Source organism: Eschrichtius robustus, chromosome 9 (assembly GCF_028021215.1).
Source record: "Eschrichtius robustus isolate mEscRob2 chromosome 9, mEscRob2.pri, whole genome shotgun sequence".
Lineage (NCBI taxonomy): Eukaryota > Metazoa > Chordata > Mammalia > Artiodactyla > Eschrichtiidae > Eschrichtius > Eschrichtius robustus.
In genome coordinates, this window is record NC_090832.1 from 14,370,026 (window position 1) to 14,384,852 (window position 14,827).

General features: G+C 38.9%; 1 protein-coding gene across 4 annotated transcripts in view; it reads left to right on the forward strand.

Annotated features, from left to right (window-relative positions):
* SYNE1 (spectrin repeat containing nuclear envelope protein 1) overlaps positions 1–14,827 on the forward strand; it is a 361,050-nt gene that overhangs the window by 271,659 nt on the left and 74,564 nt on the right. For all 4 annotated transcript variants that reach the window (XM_068550708.1, XM_068550709.1, XM_068550710.1 and 1 more), the window contains 6 exons: positions 1,289–1,443; positions 1,880–2,027; positions 4,014–4,108; positions 6,867–7,101; positions 8,708–8,902; positions 13,148–13,273. In XM_068550708.1, coding sequence (XP_068406809.1) covers positions 1,289–1,443; positions 1,880–2,027; positions 4,014–4,108; positions 6,867–7,101; positions 8,708–8,902; positions 13,148–13,273 — 954 coding nt within the window. The remainder of the gene's footprint in view (positions 1–1,288; positions 1,444–1,879; positions 2,028–4,013; positions 4,109–6,866; positions 7,102–8,707; positions 8,903–13,147; positions 13,274–14,827) is intronic.

The window sequence follows — 14,827 nt, forward strand, 5'->3', positions numbered from 1 at the left end:
GCCCATCCCCTGCTTTCTGGAATCCGTTCCTTGTCCCCAAAAGGCATCAACTCCCGGTCATTTTATTCAGTGTCACTCTCAGAAAGGCTCCCCTTCTGTCCATGGTCAGGCCCCACAGCGACACAGTTTCATAGCCCACTGTTATTTTTCTTCAGACTTTCATCATACCGTCCAAGGATGTTCACGTGCTAGGTGGCTGCTGTTCTCTCTGCTACGGGAATGGTGTCTTACTCTTTCTGAGCACCACGAGAAGGACCGTGGCACGTCAGTTTTGTTCACTGCTGATGTCTCCCCGTGGAAATTCTGCCATCTAATAGTTTGCTTTTGGCTTCGACGGTTGGCAAGATTTATTCTCTCTTCAGGGTTATGAGCCTTTTGCAGAGCACGCAGAGTGGACACACACACAGCCAAAGGTGTCCTGACCTTTTCTCCTGCCTGTAGCCGATTTCCTAGATGGAGTTACGAATGCCCACAGGAAAACCAGGACAGGCAGCTCTGTCCTGTGTGTGAAGGGAGGAAAGCGATCTGAAAGCATAGACTGCTTTCTCAGTTGAGTCTCACCAACTTTGGGGTTGGGGTCAAGGACCTAAAACTGAAGCTCTTAAGATAATGGGTGGTGATTTTGGAGCTCAGGTGGGATTGTGTTCCATCCAAGGAGAACCCGAGTCGTGTTTACCTGGCTCTACCACTTACTAGCTGGGTGGCCTTGAGCAATTTACTTAGTGTCTGTGCCTCTTCTTCCTCACTGTAAATTGGGAACAGTAGTGGTTCTTACCTTATGGGGTTGTTTTGAGGATAAAATGAGTTATTACCTGTAAAGCTCTTATAACAATGCTTGGTTCATATGTGCTCAATAAATGTTAGTTAGCTATTACTATTCTAACTAATATTATTATTAAATAATAAAGGAGCAGATTAACATGGATAATGAAATATAAAGGGAAAGAAACAAGTCCTTTCAGTCATCAGCACAATTTTCATCCTTTATCAGTTCAAGCAAGAATTACTTATGAGTAAATAAATCAAGTAAATAATACACGTAAACTGTTAAATGTTCAATAAGGGATGGTGAGTAGCTATAGCAACAACAGCAGCAGCAGTGGAAGCTGATGAGGAGATGCAGCTTTGCTTTCTTCGCAGCACTGGAGATTGCGAGGAGGTGGCCTAGAAATGCAGAGGAAACCAAAGACCAGCTTCTTCCTGAAATCAGAAGTTCGCTGTGCACTTCTGAAAGAGCTCTGCCTTTTCTGACCGTGGTGCTAAATCTAGTTTCGCATCTTGCTTTCAGGGACAGATGCTAAAATTCAGCAGCATGGTCCCAGACTTAGACCGGCTAAATGAGCTTGGATACAGGTTACCCCTAAATGATAAAGAAATCAAAAGAATGCAGAATCTGAACCGGCACTGGTCTCTGATCTCCTCCCAGACTACAGAAAGATTCAGGTAGAGTAACCCAGAGATGTTTTGGCTACTCTGAAACATCAGTAGAAATAAGTTCACGATTTGTGTATATTTATAAATTCTAGGTCTTTCCAACGTTATTCACACAATTTGAACTAAAAGTGAGAAACTCAAAATGGGAAGTGATTTCCCATGTTTAATGTACTGAATATTGTTTTAATCAAAAATGTTTTATAAGAATATAAAACTTATACAAAAACTTTTATATAAGAATATATTAAAGATATATAATTTTGTCATTTAAATTTCTTTTCTTCAATTTTCTTTTTATTTTTCACAAAATTTTACTACCTAACATGAAAGCTTTGTGGAGGTCAAATTAGCATTGGAACAGAGAATATTTAATCTCGTTTTATATGCTGACGGTATAAGAAAAAAACGACAGCATCACCATTATTCATTTTCCTTCTTCTGTCAGTAAGTTACAGTCATTTTTGCTACAACATCAAACTTTCTTGGAAAAATGTGAAACATGGATGGAATTCCTAGTTCAGACGGAACGGAAGTTAGCAGTGGAGATTTCAGGCAATTATCAGCATCTTTTGGAGCAGCAGAGAGCACATGAGGTAAGTTATGCCAGTACATTTTTGGGTGACAAAGTTGTTTTAGGCCTTTGGAAGCTGCTGCAAAATGCCATGTGGAAGCATGAAAGTCCTATACTGTGTGCTGAATCTGCTCAAATGCATGCGATGTTCTTGCCTTCTTTCTTAAGCTTGAAGTTTCGCTATCTTAATCACAAAAATGCAGTCCAGTCTTTATTCCATAGCTGGTTATAAGCATGGGGCAGGCTTCAATACCCTGCAAGGTATGGTGCCAGAATTGTGGTAAGATAATTTCCCAGTTGAATTACAGACTACACTAATCTTGCCAAGGCTAGTTGCTTAGGAGATTATGCTTTGATTAAAAGTCTTTGATAAATAAAAATTGTGAGTTCTTTAAAAAGCATATACATATTTTATACTAGGAAATCAAACTACCAAATATCTCCAGGTGTGCCTCTTGATCAAATTGCATTATAATCATTTCTCAAGAAACATCGAGAAAGAATTAGATACAAAAAGCAAATTAATCAATTTGCAATTAGTCTCTATTTTGCTATTTACTGGTGTAACTAAGTTGTTCCCGTGTTTATGAAATATACACAAATGGAGAGATAGGATGCAGCTAAAGCAGAGAAAAGCTTAATGCTGGACTTTAAAGAGAATGAAGTTAATTTTAAGGCATTTTGCTTAAATTTTTAAAAATAGGGAATTTAAATATGTGTAAGGGATTTTTAAGTCCAGTTTTATAGAGTTGACCGACAATGAAGTAATATACAATGAATCAAAACTAAAATGAGATAGTACTTCACATGCACTAGGATGGCTACAATGAAAAAGAAAACAAGTGTTGATGAGGGAATAGAGAAATTGGAATCCTCATGCATTGCTGGTGGGAATGTAAAATGGTGAAGCTACTTTGGAAAACAATTTGGCAGTTCCTTAAAGTGTTAAACATAGAATTACCATGTGACCCAGTAATTCCACTCCTAGGTATACACCCAAGAGAAAGGAAAATATATGTCCATACGAAAGCTTGTACCAGAATTTTGTTCATTGCAGCATTATTCATAATAGCCCCAAAGTGGAGGTGACCCAGACATCCACTAACTGATGATGAATACAATAAAATGTGGTATATCCACTTAGTGGAATACTATCCAGCAATAAAAAGGAACACACTACTCATACCTACTGCAGCATGGATCAACCTTGAAAACATTATGCTAAGAGGAAAGAAGCCAGTCACAAAAGACAGTAAATTACCTGATCCCATTTATATGAAACATCCAGAGTAGGCAAATCCATAGAGACAGAAAATAGATCAGTGGCTACCTGAGGCTGGGGGGATTGAAAGGAGATGGGGAGTGATTGCTAATGAGTGTGGAGCTTTTTGGGAGAGTTACGACAATAGTCTAAAATTGATTGTGGTGATGGTTGTACAACTCTGGACATATAATAAAAATCATTAAATTGTAAATAGGTGAATTGTATGATATAGAATTCTATCTCAATAAAGCTGTTTAAAAAACAGTGAAAATCTGAAAGACTTTCTCTTGAGCTTTTTTAGTAGGGAAACAATTTTATTAACTGAGTTATATTGAAAAACAGTGAGTTTATAAAAAGGGTGGATTTTTTTCCATTCTTCAACTTCTAAAAGGTCTTAAGCGATTCTCTGTCTGAAAATGGACCATATTCTGCATATAAAAAGAAAAACGGAATACAAATTATGTGTTAACTAACTTTATTAGGTGATTTTGAAAGGAAGAAGGGAAACATAATTCTACTTTTAGTCACTTAGTTTTAGTAAACAAAAACTAAACTGTATCTTTAAGTTTATCTTAATTGATGGTTTAAAAATATTCTTACATTGCGGGTTTTCATACACAACCTGATTCGGCTGGAAATATTTTTCATAGTCTCACTTGAACCAGAGTTTTTGGAAAGTTATTGGAGAACTGGTCACTAAAATTAGGAACTCTAAATTCTGTTTTTCTTTTTTAAAAATAACAGTTGTTTCAAGCAGAGATGTTCAGTCGTCAGCAGATTTTACACTCGATCATTGTTGATGGACAGCATCTTCTAGAACAAGGTCAAGTTGTTGACAGGTAGGATCTTTGATATAGTATTATGAGGAAAGGTTCCAGTAAATTAGCCATTTTCTTTCAAATGAGCAGGTTAGAGGACATAGAGCCAATCTTCCTAAGGCAGTTGTACTGGAGAGGAGCCTCAGGAATTGGAGGAAAGACTTGTCTGAATCTCTGAAATGACTAAGTATTGAATCTTTTTAAAGAAGTGCTATTATATTACATGAAGGACATAGAGTAATTGGAAATCACCTAGCCAACCTTCACTAGTCGTCTGTAGGGGACTAGAATTAATGACTAGGTCAGAATGAATTGTGTCAGTGATGTATCAGTGGTTTGTCAACAGATGCTTCTGATATTCTCATATGATTACAGAAATTTTATTCCTCAGAGGAGCATAGAGATCACTAGACCATCTCTCTTGTTTACAAATGAAAACTTGAGGCGCAGAAATGTGAACTGATTTGACTGAGGTCACATAACTAAGTAGCAATAGAATCAAGCCCACCACTCGTGTACCTTGCTTTAGTCAGGACCAGCCAGGTTTCCTATACCATGGTGACGTCTCCACATTTGAAAATGGTTTGCTAACTTAAGTCAGATTACACTCAACCTGAAACCCTGCTTCCTCTTTATTACTTAGCAGATTATCTCTGTATTAAAAATGCAGAGGTAAAATCTAGGTCCTCTTTAGATTTATGGCGTATGAATTGGCAATTTCGTCCTATATTTACATTTCCTAGGAACAATGTTTACTCTACCCCATTACTTTCTGTGATGATATTTGGCATACAGACCTCATTTAGTTTATCACATGTGTATGTCTTTTCCATATTTAGAACAGTAGTTGTGATTATAATTGACTTCGTTTTTTTTTTCCAAAAAAACAGAAAATAAGTCATTATTTTTATTAAGAGCTTTCTTTTTTAAAGTTTTGGAAGCAATTTCAGTTTTAAGTGGATATTTCTTTGGAAGTACATGAAAGATTTTCATGATTAAGCTTGGAGCAACAAAATGTGATGCCATATTTATTCTATTCTAAGGAAGCCAAGCTTAAATGTGAGCTTTACTAAGAATTTAAGGCCTTCAAAATAAGACACATTCAAGTGCAATTAACTTATCTTTTGCTTTATCCTCCCTACTCTGTAACAATATTATAAAAGCTTGAGTCATTAAGTAAAATAAAATTTAAAATTCATGCACAAGCCAACATCTATTAAATGTTAAATGTTAGCAGGGAAAAACACCAAAGAGATGAAAATGGGAGGATGGGACCCAAGGATAATTTTGAAAGTTGCGAGTGAAAAAAATTACAGATGAGAGCCTGTTGACAAATAGGAAGGTCCTAGATTACAAATGTATTGCATTTTAAAAGTTCGTTTATACGTTTTGTTTCTGAGAGTTCAAGTTCAGCATTGAGCCCAGTGTCATGTTTTGAGTAGTTCCTCATGCTGACAGATAGCTCAGAGCAGCTTGGTTCTACAAAGTGAGGACGGAGGCTAGCTGGTAGTGAAGCAATGTATAGGGTACTCTTCTCCAAGCCCTGGAGTTAGATGTTTTCAGAGATGATGGATGCTTGTAACTTTTAGGGAAGTCTCGTGAACCTAATTCATCAATATGATGAATTGGTTCTACTGAAATTAGATTATAAATATCAGAATTTCCTCTCGAAACCAGAAGCACTTAATAACATATTTGGTTACAAAATCAAAGTTTATAGTGGCCCTCGATAATAAGAGGTATGAAGAATATAGGAGCCCAGGACAGTAAATCCAACTCAGAGAGAAGCCCCCCACAGGAGGGAAGAAAAGCAACACTAGTAACATAGAGAAAGAGCAAGTAATGTTACACTTTAGTACTAAAATGTGTGAATAACACTATAATCTACAAAGAAACTCATTCTATTTGATACTGGACAAACCAGTTCTAAAGCCACAGTTGGATGTTAACAAAAACATAATAAAAAACTACCAACATTTTTAAAAGGTAGTAGACAGAGGTAGGAAGAACCAACTACAAGATCTGAGATGAGTTAGCCTGAAATTGAGAAAGCGTCAATAAAATTTAATATCTCTAAGTATACGCACAACCTTTATTCAGAAAATGATGACTAGCTAGTTTTCATTTTGCTAAGAACAAGTGAAGTGGGCTTAAAACGTTAGAAGGGATAATTTAGATTAGTATGTGAAATAATCCGCTAAAGATTAGGACTGTTTACTGTGAGGGAATACTGAGAGTTTATGGAGTACAGTTTTTAAAAATATTTTTACGTAACATAATTTTACTTAAGTGGTTTATGGTTCTAGCTAAAGTAACCCAGTTTTGTTCATCCAAAGTGACTTATAATTGTAGCTGAAGACAGAGGTTGTAAATAAGCTGGGCTCCTCATTTTCTGCTGTTGCATACACAGGATACTGCCACGTGCTGCATACGTTGCTACAGGCATGTTCAGGGAGCCGTTCGCATTGTAGCTGCTGCCCTACACTCTGTCCCCTCTCATGCACTCTGAGACAGGGTAAATGACAGTTGACCTTACAGATATGTCTTCCACCTGTGCTAAGACGTGAACACACCATTTGCAAACACCGATAGCTTAACTGTTATTAATTTTTTAAATTACTTTCAGTAGACCTGATAACAGATCATGGCATGATATATGAAAACCTCTGCCCTAGATCACCTCTTAGGCTTACGGTCATCAAGTATGTATGTATCGGTTCATTATGTAACTACATCCAGGATAATGGTGGTTTTCCTTATGTAATTATTTCTTCACCAGGGATGAGTTCAACCTCAAATTGACCCTTCTCAGTAATCAGTGGCAGGGGGTGATACGCAGGGCCCAGCAGAGACGGGGCATCATTGACAGCCAGATCCGCCAGTGGCAGCGCTATCAGGAGATGGCAGAAAAGCTTCGTAAATGGTTGGTTGAAGTGTCCTATCTACCCGTGAGTGGTCTCGGAAGTGTCCCAATACCACTGCAGCAAGCAAGGACCCTCTTTGATGAAGTGCAGGTAAGGTGCAAAACAGGCGGTTTTTAAACCTCTTCTGCATTTCCGCTGCACACTTTACCCTGGCCTCGGTTCTTCAGAAGGATTTTAGAGTGACACCGGAATGAGAACAAGCATTGTTCTCAAATGTCAACAGAAATATATAAAATGATGGCATTACAAAGTCCATATTTAACAATGAAAGTAGGGCGAGTCCCAGCCTCTCACAAAGACTGACTCCACTTCACCCACCAAGGCCTCCCAGCAGCTCAGTGAATCCCAGGGTGGATGGAAAGGCAATGGCAAGGAAAGGAAAACTTTGCACTGATTATACATATTTTACTCATGAGCAGTTTAACTTAAGTATTCCAGAAAAGATGAAAGACTCAGTCCTGTGTGAGCTCTTTGCCATTCCCCTTACTTTCCCCACCTGGGAGTTTGGGAGTCCAGCCTCTGAGATGGAGACCCCCTCACCCTCTCATCAGTCCCTCCCAGTATACTTCATAGGCTCCTCTTGTTTTGAAGGTCACTGTTCTCTGCTTCCTTTCTCCTCCTTGCTTCTCTGGGAAACCTCATCTATACACATGGCTTCCACTACTCCCTACCAGCAGAGAAGGGTCAAGTTGGTATCTTCTGGTCACATTCACCTCCTGAGCCTCCAACTCATGTATTCAACCCCCTTTTAGCTTTAGATCTATGTGTATCACAGACATAATAGTACTCCATGGTTCCAATAGAGCCTGTGATCTCTGGATCAACCATTCTCCACCAGTCCATTCCATGTGCCCAAACCGAGGAAATATCACCGGCTATCTGGTCTATCAGTCAGCAACCCAGGGTCATTCTAGAGCTATACTCTTCATTTTATCTCCCTCCCCATATCTTATATCCCTCAAGTCTCCATCCCTACTGCCACTACCTTAGATTAGGTGCTCATGATTTCCTGCCTAGATAGACAGTAGCTTCCTAACCTGTCTTTAAGTATCCAATGTATGGCCTTCCATTCCATTTTCTACCCGACCGCTTAATACTCTTCCATGAATCTCAAGTCACTTTTACTATAAAAACCAAATTCCTGTGCAAGGTGTGGTCTGGCGTCATCTTCTACCACTCTCTTACAGGAATCCTATATTCCAGCCACTGAAAACTAAGTCCAGTGTCCTGAATTCATCATATTTATCCCATATAGCAAATTTGCCCATCCTGCTTCTCTGTGTGGAAGATGCCTTCTCCCCTGACTCCTGGCTCTCATCACAGCAGACCCTTCTTAATATGGTTGTGGTCCTGTGTCTTTCAAGACTCCTGAAGGCTTCACCATTTGAAGAAGGCTCCCTGTGCCCCCAGCGTGGGTCAGATGTCCCTCTGTGCCCCTGTGCATCAGTCTCATAGAGCAGTTTTCCTACTGCATCGTGATTGCGTTTAACTCAGGAGCAGAAACTAAGCTTTCTGTGTGGAATTCTCATCTATTTATACATTGCTTCACTCAGGCCCAAAGTACTGGGTCAGTAAAGCTTTTTGGAAAAAAGAGGGCATGTTATGTATGCAAAAATTTAGGATTATTTAAAGATACTTATAATGGGGAGATGGTAAAGAGAAGAATGAGAAAGTAAAAATCTGCGGTTTCTTTCAGTTCAAAGAAAAAGTGTTCCTGCGACAGCAAGGCAGCTACATCCTCACCGTGGAGGCGGGCAGGCAGCTCCTGCTTTGTGCCGACGGTGCGGCTGCGGCTGCCTTGCAGGCTGAGCTCGCTGACATGCAAGCGAGATGGAGATCAGCCAGCGTGCACCTGGAGGAGCAGAAGAAAACACTGGCCTTCTTGTTGCAGGTAAGTTCGGCTCTTTCCTCCTGCAGGCCCAATGCAGTTTTAAAAGCCCTGTATTACTCAGCCATAGAAAGAAACGAAATTGAGTTATTTGTAGTGAGGTGGATGGACCTAGAGACTGCCATACAGAGTGAAGTAGGTCAGAAAGAGAAAAACAAAGACCGTATGCTAACACATATATATGGAATCTAAAAAAAAAAAAAAATAAAGTGGTCTGAAGGACCTAGGGGCAGGACAGGAATAAAGACGCGCAGACGTGGAGAATGGACTTGAGGACACGGGGAGGGGGAAGGGTAAGCTGGGACAAAGTGAGAGAGTGACATGGACATATATACACTACCAAATGTAAAATAGCTAGCTAGTGGGAAGCAGCCGCATAGCACAGGGAGATCAGCTCGGTGCTTTGTGACCACCTAGAGGGGTGGGATAGGGAGGGCGGGAGGGAGGGGATATGGGGATATATGTGTATGTATAGCTGATTCACTTTGTTATAAAACAGAAACTAACACACCACTGTAAAGCAGTTATACTCCAATAAAGATGTTAAAAAAGAAAAAGCCCTTTTAATAGTTGTGCTGCTTCCTCAACGTTGTTATCCTGCGAATCAAGTAATGCAGATCGTTACGTCAGACCCTGCAGTATTTTGATCCCCTGTGTCCTGTTCAGGACGTTGTCCTGTCTTGCATGAACTAGAAAAGTTTCCCAATTTTCAGCAGGTGGTCTTTCAGGAAAATCCCCCAACAAAGTAGTTTTAAGTCTAGTAAGACTATCCAAGCAATGAATTCTGATTCATGGCCAGTGCTAAGCCAGAAACCATGAGATGACTTTATAAATCTAGACAAGAATGCAAAGAGTAGATTCCACTCCCTAATCTAAGACTCTAAAGTGGTTTTCAAGATTGATGTCTCTTCTTTTATAGCAGGGAAAAACCTATCCAAGAAGATACTCTTGATTTGATCTTAGCTTATCCAAGCAAGTTGCTATGAGATAAAATCTCCAGGAGGTATATTAAGCCTCTAGTTGGACACAGATAGCAGGCTGATCACACAGCAAGTTTAGGGAAATGTAGGTTTAGCAGACCTCCCACAATATGCTTTTCTCCCTCACTTTCCAATTCCTTGCATAAGACACGATTAAAGCAGCAGTTGAATTAAGGCATAGACTCTAAACTCAGGTAAACCCAAGTTAAAACCATTAAGAAACCAAGTAACCTGGTTAACTCAACCTATCAAAGCCTCAGTTTCCTCATCTGTAGAGTGGGTATGACTACATCTCTTTCATAGGGCATTGTGAGGGTTTAATGAAATAATGGAAGTAAATCATGTATCAAAGTACCTGGTACATACTGAGTACTCAGTAAATGATGGTAATTATTATTGTTTATATTATTATCATTTTGAAATTGAACATGACTAAATACTGAAGTTTTATATATGTTGATAATCACCAGCACTTCAATAAGATTATCTATTAAATTTGGCCTGTCACTTTTTGGATCAAAGGTAATAACTAAAGCTAATGAAACACATTTTGCTTCTTTTAATGCTTAAAGTAGGCACATTCATTGGGTTTATTCTACTGAATTTTATTTAATAATATATGGGTATATATGTATACATGTGGCTGATTCACTTTGTTGTACGGTGGAAACTAGCACAGCATTGTAAGGCAATTATACTCCAATGAAGATGTTAAAAAAAATAAAAGTAAAAATAAAATAAAATGCTGAAAAAAAATAATAATATATCACCTTCTGTGTAGGAAGCAATCAATCAAAAATGCCAGCCAGCATATGTTAGAGAACCATTTTTTGCACACAGCACAATTCATCAGTAATACGATATGCCTGATTCTTTTTTCTTTTTTTGCTTTCAGGAAAGGATTAAAAACATTGTAAATCATTCTGCAGAGAACATGTTAATCATATCTTTTTCTTTATTTGGGATTGGTTTTTGGACACATTTCTAAGACTTAATGAGGCGAGATGGCTGAGTCACTACATTTGCTTTTCTTGTTAGTCTATTTGTTGGTGTATAAAACATCCACTTTGATAGATGTTTGCAGACCATAACATTTAGTTATTTCCTTATAATTCATGTAGTAAAAAAGACTTGGTTATAGCTTCAGAATCTAAGCCATCCTTGGAAAGGGGAATCCCTATTCTCTTGTTAAAGTTTTATTTTCTTTTGGATCATACACTAGATCCTGTTTGCCTAAAAAGGAATTTATGGAGCTGAATTCTAATGTTTATACAGCCTCGTTTTACTGTATCTTTTCACCGTAGCTATAAAGCTTACATATTTTTAGCTTTTAATTAAATGCTGAGTAAATATGCCAAAAATAGTCATTATAATTCTATGCCTTGCATGTGTACCCGCTTCACTATTGCCTCTTACTTTCGTTAGGAAGAATAAAAGGCTGACCTTTTCTCTTTTAGATCAATGAACATTTCTTGCCTGCGTGTTCAGAGATTTCAGCGTGTGATGATTTCATTGAGAATGTTGTTCAGTTTAAGCAGAAAGAGGATATTCTGTCTACCCTCACTATGCTTAGCGTTGATGAACTAAGAGCAGCCTGGGAACACCGAGATCTTTTACTAAAGCGGAATTGGAACAAATCTGTCCAAAATAGACATTTGGGGCTTTTGTTTTTGGGGTCTTGTTTTTGTTCTTTCTGGTGAATGGGAAGAGGGAATGAGGTTATGTACTCTAGGAAGTTCCTCGAAGGAATTTTAAAGAGAAATGAGAACTTTGGGCCAAACTCTCAGTTTATTTAGAAACCAAAAGACATTATGAGCAGGGAGGCACTGTAGCCAACACTTCTTAAAGAAGACAGTTGTAATAGCATCGTGCGTTGCTGTGCTGAAAATAAGGCATCGGGAGAGAAGATAGAAAGAACCTAGACAGGAAAAGACCGGTGACAAAAGATGATGAAAGGGATAATATGAAGGGAAATGCAGCAGGATTTGGCTCCAGGCTAACTACTAAAAGCAACTCAAGTTGTCTCTCTTTGGAGCTCAGTAATTTAAGTTGAGGGGAGGGTTACTAGGGAGGGGGAGGCCAGGAATGGGAGGTATTGGACAAAATGAAGGAGATTTGTTTAGTTGAATTTAACTGGCAGTGAGACACCAGATGTGGGCTAATTTGTAGATAGGGATAGGGTGCTGTAAAGAATAAAGTCTCCATCATGGTTCCTCTCATTTTTTTCTTTTCTTTTTTAATTACATAAGAAATACATGTGTCTGAAAAAAATGTAGATAATAATTGAAGCATAGAGAGTAAAAAATGAAATTTCCCCTACACCACCACCCAAATCCTAGTATCTTCCCCAGAGGGAACTCTTGTTACCTTTGGTGTGTGATCTTCCAAAACACAAGCACATCATGTATGTTTTTCTTTTGTCAGTACATAGGGATCTCCACATTCCACACCACCATTCTGTTCTTCAGAACACTTATCAGTAGCTGGCATATAAGGTGTACACTTTAAAAATTGTGCATTATTTTTCTTCCTGTACTTTTTTCCTTTAGATAGGTTTTTTTTTTATGTTTTACACATTTAGCCCTTTGTTACATATGTTTCAGTACTATCAAGAGAAAGCCAGTCAAATGCCATGCTTTTTAGAGTTATGTGTTTCTACTTCTGTAACAATTCAAATCTAAGTGGCTCATACTATTTATATATTGAATTGAATCAGAGTCAGGGTTATATTATTTTTACATTTCATGTCACTTCTCTTACCTATATGTATTTTCACCCTGAAAGAGATCTCATATCCTCTTTTCTATCCTTTTTAGTGCACTGAGATAGTGTAGACATTAGTGCCATTACGGGTGGAGTTAGGAAAGAGGCAAAGTACTGTGTTCATACTCTCACCTCTGCAGATAGATTTGGATTCAGGTACATTTTTGAGTACCCATAATATTCTGGGTGTCTTGTACTTGGTGTCTTGACACCCATTGTTTCCTTTAATCCTTTAATACAATTATAGAGAGTCTGTATCATTTCCGTTTTCATAAGCAACACGTAGTGCATTACCTGCTTGCAGTCACCCAGATAATGAGAACTGTCCAGTTTAGAACTCAGCTCTTCCCACGCTCCCCACCCCGTAGCGTAGGTGTGGGCGCTTTCACAGTATTCATCAGTGTCACTTTAATTCTTTCTCTGGGAATTGAGAAGAGAGTTTTTCTTGTTTTCCAACTTCCTGCTCCTTAAAAATCCATGAAATTTCTTTTGCTTCCCATTATAGGACTGGGAAAAATGTGAGACCGGAATAGCTGATTCTCTGGAGAAACTACGAACCTTCAAAAAGAGGCTTTCCCAACCTCTGCCAGATCACCACGAAGAGCTCCACGCGGAGCAGATGCGTGGCAAGGTAAATCGCTGGACGGAGCTTCTAACTGTCAACTACTTGGGCTTCCAGTGTAATAACGCCTTTGAACGCATAATTCAGTCAAGCTCCTATGAATGTCTGCATGTAGGTGCAAGTTTCTGGTATTTTGCATTAGGGCAGACAACTCTGGTGAAACTTGGCTGTTGATTTATTGCAGTCGATGAAATTGTAGACTAGTTTATGGATTACCTTCAGTAAGTAAATGAAAATGTAAAACACAACATTAAAGGATATTTAAAAACTAGGTTAAGAGCAATAAAGACAATCTTTTTAAAGTGTCCACACTGGAGAGTCATTCTAGAAGAGTCTAGTTCACAGAAAGAAGAGTGAGGGTCAGCAGCCTGGAAATTCCTCAGACGATGGCCCTTGGAGAAACACACGCTGCCCTCCAGGCCCTTTCCTGTAAGAAAAGTAGGGACTACAAGTAGCTGATTTCAGTTACCGCATGGAGACACACAGTCCTTCAGATACTCAGGGCCCTAGCTATTTAAAGGTTATGATCAACACTTCAAATGGCACTTGGAAACAAATCAGAAGCTAATACAGACCCCTCCCTGCATGGGGCGCTCACTGAGACCAACATGATTTAGTGTCTGTAGGATCTGTTCCATTCACTCCTGTGTAGGCAAGTGGACTGCCTGAATAGCAGTTCTCTGCTGAGCAGTATGCAGACAAAATCACAACTACCCTTAAAAATGCTTTTTTCGGGCTTCCCTGGTGGCGCAGTGGTTAAGAGTCCGCCTGCCAATGCAGGGGACACGGGTTCGAGCCCTGGTCTGGGAAGATCCCACATGCCGCGGAGCAACTGGGCCCGTGAGCCACAATTACTGAGCCTGCGCGTCTGGAGCCTGTGCTCCACAACAAGAGAGGCCGCGGTAGTGAGAGGCCCGTGCACCGCGATGAAGAGTGGCCCCCGCTTGCCGCAACTGGAGAAAGCCCTCGCACAGAAACGAAGACCCAACACAGCCAAAAATAAATAAATAAAATAAAGAATTATTAAAAAAAAAAGAAGTATATCTAAGTATATAAAAAAAAAAAAAAAAGCTTTTTTCCCCAAATGATATGTCCTCGTCTTCTCCAAGTCATTGGCAAATTACTGCACTGGAGTAATTCTGTTTAAAACTTCACACAGACTTAAATGATTTGGATTTTGATCAGAAGTTCTCTGCTTCACTTTGGCTAAGAAGCTGTAAGCCTTTAAGAAAGATTAATTTTTAAAGAAGTCTGGAAATCATGAAAAGGGTGGATATAAGAAATTTTCTTCATTATTAAAATGTAAGGATGATCTTTGAAATTTGAAAGAAGCAGATTTAGGAAAATGAAAAGGTAGTATACTTTATGTCATGGATGGCAAGGGAGAGAAATACTATCTTGAGGTGTAAATTCAGTAGTATGCAAAGATTAAAAAGAATTTGTTTTAAGTCTGTGCCTGTGAATTTATGACAAATGATTAAAGAAAACTTTTCAACAAGCAAGAATGGGAATTTACTGGGCTCCTTCTATGTGCCAGTGACTAACCAGTGTTATCTTAGTTGG